The sequence below is a fragment of the Triturus cristatus genome, chromosome 2_2, assembly GCF_964204655.1.
Source record: "Triturus cristatus chromosome 2_2, aTriCri1.1, whole genome shotgun sequence".
Classification (NCBI taxonomy): domain Eukaryota; kingdom Metazoa; phylum Chordata; class Amphibia; order Caudata; family Salamandridae; genus Triturus; species Triturus cristatus.
The window spans coordinates 1038878325-1038893633 of NC_140582.1; the positions used below are offsets into that span (position 1 = coordinate 1038878325).

Below are 15309 nucleotides of genomic sequence, written 5' to 3' on the forward strand. Positions count from 1 at the left end.
AACTGTAGATTCAAACACAAAAGAGCAGACTTCGGTCTATGTGTAGCACACCTATGTGGATTAAAAATAAAGGGGATTTCATATTTTATAAGGACGTTTGGACACACAAATCAGTAAGTGGAGCGCAAAGGAGGAGGAGGAGGATGAATGGCAATTGACCCCTTATTAGAAGGAAAACCCAGAAGAAGCAGACAATAAGTGATATGATCAGTACTGAAAATAATAGCAAGTTTGTTAAACCGAAACCACAGGGGAAAGGATAATTGGAAGTAAGAGAAATTGTTATGGGAAAAGACAAAAAGCCAGGTCGGGGAAAGAAAGAACTGACTGGTCAAGAAAGGGTGGGTGGAGAATGGAAGAAATGAAGGAAGGAGCGGAGGGTAAAGGGGTTATGCAAGTATAGTAAATCTTAGGAAAAGGAGAAGCATGAGAATAATTGGAAGATCCTATCTAGAGTAGTGAAGACTCACAATCTGCGAACTACTCAAGTGCAACAGATCTCCAAATTGTGCGTTTTTATAGAAGTTCTAAGAAAGGGAAAGAAATGGTCAAACTGAAACCTGTTAAATAGAAGTAGTCTTTTAGGGGTCTTCAGGAGTTTTAAAGCTCTAATGCTATTTCATCAGATTACATTGGTCGAGTAGGCTTCGTAAAAAAAATAAGAAGGGGAACAAAACAAAAACAAAAAAAGATTGTGTGCACATCAAGAGTGGTAAAGAAGTTACTAGTGAAGGAAAAAACAGAACTGAATAAGAAACGAATTAGAGTAGTTCCAAATAATGAGGTGGGGCGGAAAATCACAACATTCCTCCCATGCCACACAGCCTGATCTTCAGTCCAAATTAGAAAAGTGTGGCTGGAAGAGCAAAGAATAAAAAGAGGACAGATTAGGGAAAATGGTAAAGATAAATTGCAAATTAGAATCTTTAATGACTTCAGGGACCAAAGAGATTCGGAGAGCTAACTCAAAGCAGGGAAATATCTGGGTGAAGAATTAGAGGAGGCGTGCCGAAGTGATTTTGATCAGGAGAAGGTCTCCCCCAGCGCAACCTAACAATAATGAGTTTGAATGTGCATGGTTTGAGATGGTGAAGAACTACAGGAAGTTTAGAAAGGACTCTAGAAGATAATTAGGTGATTTGTTTGCAAGAAATGTGGTTGTGCGGGGAGATGACATTTGACTGGGTTTTTAAACAAGCTCCGTAGAAAAAAGAAGTGTACAAGGGCATTCCTCACGTGGATTGCTAACACTGGCTTCTGTAAGGAAAGCAAAGGATGAGAACTGTTTCCCTACAAAATGCCAATGGCTACATATTTATAAGATTGATCTTTATCAAAATACTACTAAAGCGGAATATTTGATTAGAACAAATGTAAAAATCCATAAGGAAGATAATAAGTATAATACAATCCAATTAAACTATTTTCTCGACGATGTGTATGTATAGATACTCAAAGGGTCTGTTGTTTATAGTAGGGGGTTTAATGCTAGAATCATTCTGAATACACAGTGGAACTTTTAACAGTCTATAGCATGCCAAAGGCAATTTTTCCCCTGGTAGATATTCAAAGATGGACAAAAAGTGGGTAAACATGATGCAGAATTTAAGTTTAATCTGTTTAAACGGACGTTTCAAAAATAACATTCCAGCAACTCAAACTTTTCGTTATGGATCTCAAAAATGTTCCATTGACTATATGTTTGAGACAATCTGGCTTTATCAGGAACTCTCTGATTTTAGGGTGCTAAAGGTAGAGGGCAGTGATCACCTCCAAATGTGAAGCATTATGTCAATTGATGTTTTGTGGGGAAAAAGAGAAGGTATGACAATCCCAAGAAGATTAAAAAGCAGACTGGTTGAAAAAGAACTTGGTATGTTAGCTAAGATACAACTAAACCTATGGGGAAGGACAAAAGCGAAAATTATCTGGAGGAATTGAGTGGTATGAACAGTAAATGGACATGGTGATCAACTGTAGAAAGGTAGAGCCTATGACGGTTAGAAAGGGGGAAGTAATGACCGTTTTTTTTTTTTTTAGGATGGAACGCTGTAGATTTTTAAAACCAGTCTTAGATAATAACTTCAAAGCTTCCTCTCTCTTAAAAATACCATAATTCACTAAATGCAGTTTTTCAATGTGGCTTGTGCAATAGGGTTTTTCCTAAAGTTAAGGAAAGATTAGTAAGAGTTAGGGCTGTGTAGCCTCTAGGACATAAAATGAAAATTGTTATTTATTGTATGTCGATGATGGTGGAAGTATGAGTTTTATCTTAGAAGCTAGTTAATGTATTATAAGGAATTATTGTAAGCATTTGGTTTCATGGACTACGGTCTAAAACATTTATGAACTGAAAACCAGAAAAAATTGAATGCAGCACATTTCCTAGAAAAAGTAAATCAAAAAACACTTCTTTCAAAGAAATAGCTCATCAGGACCCTGGAGTTTTTGGTATATTCCTGCAGTGTTCCAGGATAATACATAATTTGCTGGAGAGGAGGCAAACTCCTTTGCAAGTTAAGAAGAAGCAAGCCTCTTTGCAGGTTTAAACGAAACCCACCAACTAATCTCAGGCCAGTGCTTAACTTGAGCCAAAGGTGTCCAGTGCTCAGCACCGGCACTTAACTCTCAACACCGGCAATTGTGACGGTCTGCCACAAGGTGGCGCTCTCTGGGTAATTTAGAGATGACCACAACAACAGTTAATTATTCATTCAATATACATTATAAACAACTATTGCCTGCCGCCCAAGCTATTCTTTTAGCTTGGGGGGCTGAAATAGTCTGAATTGTCACACTTGTAAGAGTGTGATGGTTAGTAGTTGTGTTGCTACTATCATCTGCAGCATTACAAGGGCAATGTGTGGTGAAAGATGCAGTGGCCTCCTGACTAGAGCACTAGCACTTTTTTATTTTTTTACAAATTAAGAACTGGCTCAGGCATAGATGATGGACGAGTACATAGCTCTGAATTGGTGCAAACTGCCATAATGACCAGCAAAACGTGATGCACTCCTGTCTCTACGGAAGGAGACAGAAGTCACTAAATACTGCAAGCTCGACTATCAGGTGCCCTTGTGTCAAATTATCGATATTACTAAAATAAGATATGCGAAAAAGCACATACCTTTCTGGAGATCGGGGTGACTGACACTTGGTACAAAGAGCTGTCACCTAACTCATCACTAACAGAAGGGCATTCCAATCACTTAAGGAACGACCATTAAATTATGTGACTAAAACATGATCATCAGAAAAACGAAAGACCATGTTATCAGAACTCTAAGTAGTACACTGTTTCAAATACAATTAACAGAGTTTCACAGGAGGCAAAGGACTGAATCCACACTCCTAACCCAACGTATGGTCTATTTGCTTCATTACCGACTGCGAAACTAAGAAGTTGATAAAGCAGCATGCGGCGGGGATTAGCCAGTTGTCGTCCCTGGGGAGCAGCAACTCCCACGATGCCCTCCTATGTTTACACAGAGCTTTGAACATGCTAGCTCCTACCTACTCTTAATGGGTCCTGCTCTGCTGTGCCAAAGAGGCTGCTGAAACAGATGTTTCTGAGAAACTCACAGAAAAGCAGGAGTATATGGCATAAATACTCGGATCAAGCAGACTGACATTGCTTCACTGTCGCTGGGAAGTCTTGAAAGCACTGCATATTGGTAATAAATACAGGGCCCCCAACATAAGAGCTAAAATATGGAGTTGTTTGAGAGTTATTACAAATGACAACTTCAATTTCCAATTTAACACTCTTGAGGAGAAATAAGAGTGGAGTAATGTGCAAACGTTTTTTAGGTCTCGCTGGCGTTGCAGCGCGAAGCGCTGCCGCCAACGAGACTATTGTTGCCGTGTTTACTCCCAAGGGAGACAGACCTGGGCACGAGCCGATTCTGGTCTGGGCACGAGCCGATTCTGGTCTGTGAACGCGCTTCACAGTGGAACAGCTTGTGCGCGTTAATTCCAGTTGAGTGCTCGTCTCCGGAAGACGTGCTGCGCATTAATTATAGTTGAGTGCTCCAGCAGCCTGGGGCGCCTGTCGACATGCTGTGCTAATGATTACTGTGGGGTCTCATGCTGTGATAATTCTCACTTTCTGTGTTGTGATCGGGAGCAGGCGTATTACTGGCGCCACCGCCACGCCTTCATTAGTCATAAAAGCTGCATGGCAAGCGATAATTAGGGCGGCATGTTTTAGGACATGTTTTAGGACATTTTTAGCAATTACTTTGTTTACTTAGTGCTATTAGTGATATCTTTTGTCCATCCAATGCTCTATTTAAACGTGCAGCACTGAACATTTTCAAAGAAGGCGAATCAGCGACATTCATTGGAGACACGACCTATTTGAAGACGCTTGTTTTACTGGGGTAAGTTCTTTGAACGGCTTAGTTTGTTTACTTTATTATAGTATAACTGGCAGGGTTGGCTAAATTATGTGAGAAAAGTTAAAATATGCAGGAGATGATGGTATGAGGCAAGTGTGGCAAATGTATAATTATGCGTACACCATATAAAAGCAAGTTGCAAAATGTCCGGTGTTGGGCGGATAGGTTCACTGTGCTGTTGCGTCGCCTGTAGGTGTGGTTATGAGTGCATGTGACTAGCTGGCGACATGTCCTTGTACTTTTACTTGCCTTTGCACTTGTTTTTTTTTGCATATATATATATAGCACAAACTCGACCCGCAGTTTATTGGAGCGCTTTACACGAGCACCGTATTTACATTACACATTCAGGCACGGGGAGATTAAGTGATTTGGCCAGAATCACAGGATGTTGATGCGACCTCGGGGCTCAAACTCTGGTTTCCAGCACCAAAGTCGGCAGTTTAGCCGACGGACCACATCCTCGCCCTTGCCCTGCTGATTTTCAGGGACGGCTGCTCTGTCTTCACAAGGGTCAGGCGAACTATGACTCCGCTGCCTGACCTGGAACAGATCTGTTAGGTGTTTGTATTTATTTTTTAGTTTTTTTTATTTAGCGCAAACTCAATCCGTAGGTATTGGAGTACTTTACATGTATACCACATCCATTATAGAAGGACACATTCATGTTTGTTAGGTACGTGGATATTAAGTTATTCATAACCGGCGGAGCCAAGGCTGGTCTCTCTACCTCTGTGACTCCGTTTGCTGCTCGCGCCTCGTGTATAGCTGTTTTTCCTAGTTATCTGGCGAATACAAAAGCGGGCTTTGCTGTGTTTCTGTTTAAAGGCTACACATAAGGGGCTCAACTGATCGAATTGTAACCAGCTGTCCAACACAATACCGGCAGAAGGGCTCAGTGAGACGTACACTTGTAAGGGGCAGAAGTTACACTCCCGGCAAGTCTGCCTCAGCCTTCATTCTTCCGAGGTGGATCAATTAAATACCATTGATTGGGTAGTAGTTATATCTGTTAACTGAGCGTAGAAATGGAGCAAATTTAATACGGAGGGCTATTTGAAAAGTATAATTTTTTTCCAATGTGCCAGATGAATTTGTCTTTATGTTCTTGGGACTTATAAGAATCTTGTAGTGTGTATATCAGGCGGGTCATGTGTCTTTGGAAAACTAGCACCTTTTTGTGATATTGTAGTTGCATGATAGTTTCACATTATAATAGTGGGGGCTCGGATGTCAAACCTCCTTTCCGGGTGTTGGGTGTTGGTCCTTGCCAGCAGTCATCACCTACTGCCAAAGACCTGCTTTTTAAAATGTATATCACCTGTCCACCTCCTTCCCCTTCCGGTACCCCCCTCACTAGTGCCCTCTCTCCCTTTCGTTTTCACCCTTCCAGCCTCTCTTCCCCCGTTCTCTCTCGGTCCGCCATTTCTCTCCATGCCCCCATTTCTCTCTCCCTGTGCCGCTTTCTCTCTCTCCCTGTACCCCCTTACTCTCCATCCCATTTTCCCGTGACCCATAGCTACGGCTGCAGGTGAGTTGGCACAACTCCTGTGAGAGAAGTGTCTCTAGATTAGGTGGCACGTGCCCCTGCTGGGACCATGGTCAGGCGTTTGTCTGTTACACAGAAAACCACGTCTCCGTTAAACTGCAGTTTGAGAGTATTTTTGGTTATTGTGTTTATTTACTGTACCAAATGAATCATGGTGGAACCGGGAATCTTATGCCAGAGCATCCCAGGAATCCAAAAAGTAAAACTGAAAAAACACATTTTGGAGAAAAATCATGTGATGTTGCAGAAATCGCTTCATCTCTTAGTGGTGTTTAATGTAGGTTCAGTTACAAACCCCAGCCATCATATAAGGTCTCTGGAATGCCTTAGACCTGGCAGTCTCTTGATGCCCATGAGCAACAGTAAAGAGCATGTTCACCGCTGAAGAGAGTGACCACTTCACTATTCATCCCTTTGTGCCTGCAAACAGAGCTGAATACTTCACCTTTCACCACTTTGCATCTGCAAACAGAGCTGACCACTTCACCAGCTGAACAACATTTGCACAAGCGTTGCTGACCCCCCGTACTACCGATTTTTTTATTGCATATGATGCCCCAATCACTTCAAGTACATTTGTTGTGATCGGTAGTCCCTGTCCCCTGCTATACATTCCATCATAAATGTTTAGATCCTGTTTTTTGTATTTTTATTCATCCATTCACACTCCTTTACGTTAAAATAGCCATAGCTTTACTGTACAGTTGCTAGAATAGCTTATAATATGGTATAGTGTGTAATTTTTAAATAATCACTCCACTGCAAACAAAAACATTGATAAAAAACACTGCCATTTACAATGCCAGTAGCTCCAACTGCAACAAATGCGAGACCTATTGCATTGCAAATGCTTGTTCCCCTTAGCACTGTGCCTGTGGACTGTATTCCCTGCAATCCTTAGGCTTTCAGTTCAAACCGACATGCACATGCATGCGGAAATTACGAAAAGGCGTCTCCCTGGATGCATAGGTGCTTCGTAAATCAGGCAAAAATAAAGAAATTACATTTGGTTGTAGATGTTCCTTGGTCAGGCCTAGATGTTAGCATGTTTTGGGAGTCGACCGTTCAACCTCTTAAAATCTTACTTGCCTCCTATTTCCTCCATTCTTCAACATCCTGTGAACACTCTGCCCCTTCTCATCTTTATAACCACCCCAACCAACATTCTCAAAATAGTGAGGCACTCGTAAACCCATCACTGTTGTTAGCAGGTACCACCTTCCAAATTGTTAAAATCCTTGTTTACTTTTCGAGTCATTAGCTCACTGGCACCTGAACAAGAAAGGATGCCACACAAGACTGAACATAAGTAACAAATGTCAGACAAAGTTCTAGATGTCTAAATGTACCTTTTCCCACTAAGTGCAGGATGTAAAATCTGCATACCTCACGTACTTGAGCCCTTGCTTATGCTATAAAATTGTGTTGCTTTAGGGGAATAAGTCTGATGCCCTTAAAGCATGTTCGAATCCCATGAGTTCCTACAATTCTATGCAGGGCACCATATCTTTACCGCAAGAATATATAGTTGGAAAATGCTCACAATTTTCCAATCAGCTCCAAGTTTTACTAATAATGGTGCAGTGCACTTTTTTCTGTGGAAATATTGCTACTATAAAGACAAAGATGGGGTAGTCCTACTGTTCCTTGTGTCTAATGCACTCATCGACGTGGTAATACTAGCTTTGGCTTCCGCTGAGTGTCAGACACAAGCTAACGAGATAACTGCACGAGAACATCCTCACATATATAAAACCAAAAAAATCACATATAAAGAATTACTTTCACCAGACACTTTAGAAGGCGTTTTCCTTGTGTCTTTGATATCTTCACGTTTCAAGCTAACCCTTAAATCAAAAGCAAAACTGCTGATTTAAATACCATATCCCTCTATGCAAAACGTGCTTTTCAAAATATAAAGCGTTTACTGCACGCCGTTGTTACAGTACCACCTGCTGCCAACAGACAAAAATGCAATTCGAAATCCGATTTACTTTTGTTTTTCTGTTGATTTCCAGTCACAGAGCAAATTTTATTTTGCATACACAGATTGCTATTAGCCTGGTAGCAAAACATGGCCATCTGTACATCTCTTCAACAAATACATTCTCTTACCACTGTACGAAACGTTTTACAAGTAACACACTAGATGTTCATGTTGTATTTCATGCAGTGCTTTAAATGGAAAAAATAAGTGGAGGTACTCACCAAAAATAAGCAGTGGATTGGGGGTGGAGTTTGGGGCGTGGCAAGGGGCGGGCTATGTGTTTTACGTTTCTAAACTTTGTATGCAAAAAATATACATGCATTGTAAAAATGTCTAACCATTTACATAGTACTTACCTAAGTTTATGGTTATAAAACAAATGTTCATCAATAAATGGCACACTGACAAAACAGTACTAGTGCTGCAGTTTTTTTTTTAAAAAAGCATGAACGCATTTGTTTTAATCTAGAGGGCAGGGATTTTGTTTCATGCAAATCCCTTTCATTTAAATTGTTGATGGGCGAAGATTTGCGGGAGTTTAAAACAGTGGGCATGCTAACAAGCTGCATGCCTTGAACAATGTGGCCCACACTCACACCTATTAGGTTTTATGGATTCCTTCCGACCCCCTCAAAGACACCCTGCAGCGATACTCCACCTTTCTTTCACTCCGGAGAGGAACACGCAGCTCTGTGTTCTACTGAAGACGAGCTGCTGTGCTGGCGCTTTTGAACCAGCGCAGCCCAGTCTTCAGCTCTGTTTCAAAGGCGCTTTAACCTCTTAAGTGCCCATGACGAGATAGTCTCGTCATGGAGCACGGTTGCGCTGTGCCCATGACGAGACTATCTCGTCATGAACCCCACCCACTAATGCAACGCCCGGCACAGGAGGGGGAAAGGGCGTGGCACTGAAGGGGTTAACCCATTGCAGGCCGTGCAGAAAGAGCTGCCAAGGATGGAGCTCAGGAGCGAAGCACTAACCGCATGAAAACCGGGCCGTCATGAGTACCGGTACTCACCTTTTCCGAGGAAAGGTACCGGCCTATTTAAAGCACTGGTTTCATGGCTGTTCCAGCAAACGTGACCTTCCTTCAGTTGTTAATCCCATCTGCTCCAACCTGGTGACACGTAAAGTGTAAGATGTAGTTCCGCACTCAGGAATGACCGAAATAGGGTTTTCGAAGTACTCCATGTCGATAGAAAGATGGTTTCCAGTACTGTGATTTCAATTAACAGAACGACGTGATATGGGAGCTGCAGTCTAGGTTCTCTTCAATCGAAGCAATTTCACAAATACATATTAAAATGGTCTGGAGGCCTGACACCCCAGCCGAAGGTAACAAGCACCCATGTCAATATCATACTCTCCCAGCGAATACCCCCACACAACCCGTCTCTAAACAATAACTCCACCAGCCCCCGTCCAATATGATTCAAAGGAACCTAAACCCCAACAATTATCAAATGTCAACAGACCACTTTGATTCTGACCAACCAGCACCACAGAACCGTAAAGAGCACCAGGCACCATAAGCGCTATGGGGTTTTCCAAATGGTAGTACGCCCAACTCAAGTGCACATAATCCCCTTACCTCTGGGAACTGTCTCCTACCTGCCGGAAGTCGGACACTGTGTTCAGGCTGGGTTTTCTACCCCCTCCCCCTCCCCTCCTCCTCCCTCCTTCATTCTTCTAAGTGTGCCCATGACCAAAGCACTCCTCTCCCCTTGTTGGGGAGGGATCCAGCATTTATGCCCTGGAGTCTCGGCGACCCCGCTGAGAGAGTCCACCGCGACAAGGGAATCACACAAAATGGAAGACTGGGAATGGCCTCTTTACCGCAGGGAGCCGTCTCCTACCCAGCCGGACATCGGACACAGTTACTTCCTCGTCTCCCCGCTATGTCTCCTACCCCCTCCCCCACCTCTTCCCTCCTTTCATTCTTGGCTTACCTCCCCTTTTCCTTTCCTCTCTCCCCTGAATCTACACCCCCCGCCTGCTTTGTTTTTCCTGATGCCTATTCTCCGCTTAATCTCCCTCCCTTTGACATTACCCCCTTACCCTTCTACACGTCATGAACCAACGGATGTAACTTGTAATAGATGTACCTTTCAGATGTAACTTGTAATTGATGTACCTTCTGTAACAATGTGTAACATGTAACCTATGTAACTCTCCTCATGTAAAGCGCTCTGATACCTCTGGGTCTAGCCAGCGCTATATAAAACTCAAGTAAATAAATAAAAATAAATTAACAACAACAAAAGCAACGGAAAGGACTTGTATCAGAGTACCCTCCAGACACGAGTGATATTGAAGCACCTCAGAGAAAATTACATACCAAATGACAAGGCTTGAATTTCGTAAGTGCAGTTTGCAGAAAGTCATATTTGTGACAGCATGCACAATATTCAAATCATACAATATATAGTGTGGATGGAGAGGTACCTGGAGACCTCAAATTGCTGATCTTTTTCTGATGGTTACAATTCTACAGTACTGCAAACATAGGTAGCACAGGCCATGGACGTTCAGAAAGACACACCACCTGTCATAATACCATAAACTACTTGCAAGGTGGGACAAAAACTTAAAAAGCATCTGAATGTTCACAATCTTCTGCAGCCAAGAGTCTCCCATTGTGAGTGCGTAGTTTGTGTGTTAGGTATTTAAAAACCCTTAAATATAGCATTATAGACTGTACTAGTGAACTACGGGGATGTTTTTTCAACAAGGGGTTATGGGTGACATCAAATAGACATGGAGATCTAAGCTCGAGTTGTCTATGACGTCACTCAGAACCCAGAGGTGAAATCATCCATGTAATTCACTTCTTACCCATCTATAATGTTATGTTATGTTATGCATGGCTCCCCAAAATCATCTGCCCCTGCTTACAACTGCTAAGCATAGCAGCGGCAGAGGAGTTATGGGACAGCCATGCATAACGAGTTTTGTTATCCACTGTTAGTACGTCACAGCAGGGACTTAGAACATTTAGAAACTCAAATAAACGATAGCGACACTCGGAGAGCCAAACATAACAAATAAATGTCATCACAACATCAACGAATGGTTCTCATCAGAGCACAAAGACACAGAACCTTGCCATGATAACACATCCTGCTACCAAGGATTAGTAGTGTAAATGGTAGTAAGGAGAAAGAAAATAACCAAACAGCTTCCAGCCTATGGATCCTATAAGGATTGTTAGGTCAACGGTTATTTAAAAATAGCCTACAGAAACCGATTTTTGTGCTCGTTGCTTTGGAGGGTAAGAAAGGTCTGAGAAAGGGTGCGAGCCTTCTAGCTAGTCTGCAGGGCGAAGAACAGTCCGAGGAGGGCAACATCCTATAAATGAGAGGAATTGAAAGGGCATTTCAGTTGAGTGCTTAGCGGCAATATGTGGTGTTTGTCAAGCGTTGGCCTCCATTGATAAGGCGACTGCTTTCTCTGTTATCAGAACATTCTACGTTGTTACGTTTCTCAAACAATCATGCGGTATCCTGGATATCATCTTTAACGGTATGTCTGCCCCAGAACTCTTGAAAATTACATTTCTTTCACTGAGTGTATTATTCAAGCACAGGTCTGGTCCCAAAATATGCACTGTTAAATTGCCTGGTAGATGTGGTGGAAGGGCATAAAGGGCAACACAAATCTGCCAGGGTGCACTGAATAGGATCTAGTGTGATACGAAACCCAGGCCTTAGCGCCCACCCTTTATAATCAATATTCCACTTCTGCACAGCCTAGTCACACAGGGAGAGTGTGGACGTGTTTCCAACGCCACCTTAACTCATGGAGTGGTGTTTTCTTGTCGAGGAGAGGTAAAATTAGAGCTGCTTCTAATGTCATGGGTCATTGGAGTGTGAGATGGGCCTCCAGTTCGATACATTACAAAGAGGCCCATTTGTTGTATATCTGACTGAAGGATTCCCATCCCAGGAAGCAATCTGTCGCACACCTTGAAAGCCCCTCGCTAATGAAGAGTTCCTGCCATCGCCCTGGTGGTGACAGACGGCCAGTTAATTACCAGGGCACACATCGATGTGAATTGGGACCCCGGTGGGTTCATTGTGGTCTGATGGGGCAAAGCTGGCTAAGTTAGCTTTCCTTTGTTTCTCCAAAGGCTCTTTTCGGAGGTTTCCAAAACAATGGACAAGATAACAAGTCCCACCCAGCCTTAAAAAAAACGTAAGCACTATCATCGCTTCTGTCTGTAAAATATTTTGCCTAACGTGTTGTGCATGCAAAAATGTAATAACTCATGCCCGGTGTACATGTTAAAACATCCACTAAAACGTAGGTGGTACGGGGATAACTTAACAGAAAGTACTATGGGCCTCATAGGGGTAAGAAAGCGCTACAGAAATATAGATACAATCAAGAGAATAACATACGTTTTACCACAGGAGGGCTGAGGTGGCGGACCAACGAAATTTGTAACCTTGAAAATGTGCATGCAACACAATTCGGCAGACTAATAAAAATAAAGAGAGTGAAACCGCACAAATTGTTCCTCTAAAACAAACGCCTTTGTTTCAACTTGCAGATTAAAAGCAACACAGCATAACGGCCGCGCGAATAAACTTTGGCACTGCCGATAGTGCATAAATTACAGCCGCCGGACAGAACACGTTCGCACATTTCCACTGCTACCAAGTTATTGCTGTTCCAGCTCCTTGAGAGCATTCCTCGCTCGCACCTCAAGGCGAGCATACGAGCTCTGCCCCGCACACATTCCTATCACTACATGTCACCACCGCAACCCAGGCGCACATACAACCCATACTCACAGGTTCCAGGGGTGCAGCGAAGGTCTGGTCCATGTGTATAATGTGTGTGGGGAATGCCTCTTTCATGGCGAAGGCGCGAGGCGAGCCTCTCGGATACCTGCCCTGCTGACGAATGTAGACCTGCAGCTGGAGCGCGAGCCACCGCTCAGGATCTCCTCCCTCTCTCAGTGCTCCCCGCCCAGACCAAATATTGGCTCCCCCCTCAAGACCGGGTGCCGTGGTCTCTGCACGCTTCGGAGTACTCTCCCAGTCCCCACAACCAAGTATCTGTGGGGATGCCGGCTCGGCGGACGGCTTCGGCGCTGCAAAGCTTTGAATCTCCACAAACCGCCAATCTGAACAGACCGCTCATTCAACGAGAGTTAATGCCAACACACAACTAAAACTATCACGTTTGCAAAACCGTGTTGGCACGCAGAAAGGAACAACACTTATGATCACACCCCAACCACAAGGATCTGCACATATCCCCCTGCAGCCTCTTCACCAAGAGGGATGGAGAGTAATACAACATTAGATGTTTTGTTCCGCTGTAAATCACAGCGCATGTATTTACCACCCGGCGCAGATTGTCATTGTTACAGCAACTAAACGCCTTGTCAAGGGTAGAAAGCGATATATAAATTCAATTTAAAAGCAATTTTTGTAACGATGCGTGCGTTTTTACCGCCTGTTCAGTGGTGCAACACACTAAAAGTTTCAAGCTGCATGAATTGCACTGAAGCAAGATTCAACCTTCTCTCCAAAAATAAAGACACGTCCCCCTGTTCTGGTCATTTTATGTTGGTGTCTGGGACAGACACCCAACCCTGGTCCCAAAGGCAGATGGAACGGCAACAGCACACGTTATAGTGGCAGTGCGTGCCGTTTAAGTCAGCAGTCTAGTGCTGACTTCTTAGAGTTTCAAGAGGGTTCTCGACTTCAGGTTCTAGGGGTTCTCCTAGTGGATACAATGTAACGTCTACGCTGAGTACAGAGTGACGAGCACATCCACACACTGAGGAAATTCGGCATTGTGAAAGAAACTAAACTTCTCAAATGTACATAAAGTATAGGTTAGGTGCAAGTAGAGTGGACTATTTGGGCAGCACAACTACTGAGAGGTAGTTAGGCAGCTCAATAAAAGCAGATTGAGAAGCTTGCAGTCCTCACAAAGAGCAGTTTACTCGTTTATAGGTCATGGGGTTTACCACACTAAGTTTATAGACAATTTTTCAGAAAAGACGTGCACTACGCAGAAACTACTGTCATAGTCATAGTCATATTTACTTTATTCGGTTTTTGTCGTTGTAAAAAACCATAAAAGCAATAGCAAAAAAAAAAAAATACATCATATAACAATACAATTGAATATATTTAAAATAGCAAATATTTCATAAAGAGAAATTTTTTAAAATGTAAGTTTAAAAGAAGAAAACTTCATTAAAACTAAAGCGCCAAATCGTTCTATAAATTCGTTCGATGTCGAAAGATATGTTTCAGAAACTTCACTATTATCCTTGCTGTCCAAACATGATCTAATTGCTGTAAGGCTACTAGTGCTGGACGACATCTTCTAATACCCGTAAGTCTTAAGAGCGGTATTAACCATTTTTTGCGATAGTCACTATAAAATTGACAAAAAAAGACAGTATTGATTGTTGCCTGTTTTGAAATGTTGTCACACGGACAGCAGGCCAAAGTTTTATCCCAATTGTTATTTGTTGGGAAGGCAACCAAACGATGGAACAAGTTCAGCCTAAATCTGACCAAAAGAAATCTTTCAAAGGTGGTAAGGTCGAAGGTTAGATAGGGCTGAATATTAGGAGTAATTTGAAGGGCAATACTTTGTTGTACTGATGGTTTTAACCCTTCTTTAACTATCCGGAGTTCCTCAAAAAAGTTAAGAAACTCCTTTTTCAACATTTTTCTGGGAACCGCTCTAATTAATGATGGATCAAGGTAGTACTTTTCCATGCCTAGATCGATAAAAGAAGATCTTATATATGCTAACCATCGAATTTTAGTTGCAGAGTCCAACTCCATACAGTCTCGGATTATTGATTGTGTCAATTTGTTTTTATCCGAAGACCATATGCGGTGCCAAAGTAAAAGGGGTTGGATTCTAGCTAGGTCAGAAATGTAGGGGATACCAAGTTCAATGTGACAGGCAAAAGTCGATGCGGTCATGGGAAGAGATAAAAGAAATTTCAAAAAGGCATTCTCAATTATCTGAAGTGGATGCGTGTCTAAATAACCCCAGAGGCCTACCCCATATAATGCAACTGATTGGCATTTGGCTGTATACATTTTTAACAATTCTCCTGGGGGTCTTTTGCCCAATTTTTTAGAGAATTTAACAATGGCCTTTGTTGTGCGTGCAAAGTGAAGCTTTCTAGACTCGAGGGCAGCTTTCCACTGTAATTTATGGTCAATGATAATTCCCAAATAGGGATATTGGGATGTCGTTGCAATTTTCTCCTGGTTCAAATACATTTCCTTCATGGTTTTTTTCATGGGACCAGAAGACATAACAAACGTTTTTTTTACGTTTATTCGAAGATCTAAAGAACCCATAAAATCAGAATATCTAGTTAG

At 42.5% G+C, this 15309-nt stretch overlaps 1 protein-coding gene across 4 annotated transcripts in view; it reads right to left on the reverse strand.

Moving 5' to 3' along the window:
* The window catches only part of RGS12 (regulator of G protein signaling 12), an 881248-nt gene that overhangs the window by 631884 nt on the left and 234055 nt on the right, over positions 1–15309 (reverse strand). The window contains exon 1 of one of the 4 annotated variants that reach the window (XM_085642497.1): positions 12733–12882. The exons of the other annotated variants lie outside the window; for them this stretch is intronic. Within the exon in view, the coding sequence (XP_085498623.1) occupies positions 12733–12798 (66 nt within the window). The 5' untranslated portion in view covers positions 12799–12882. Of the gene's footprint in view, positions 1–12732; positions 12883–15309 lie in introns of those variants that run through there. 4 annotated transcript variants of the gene reach the window in all.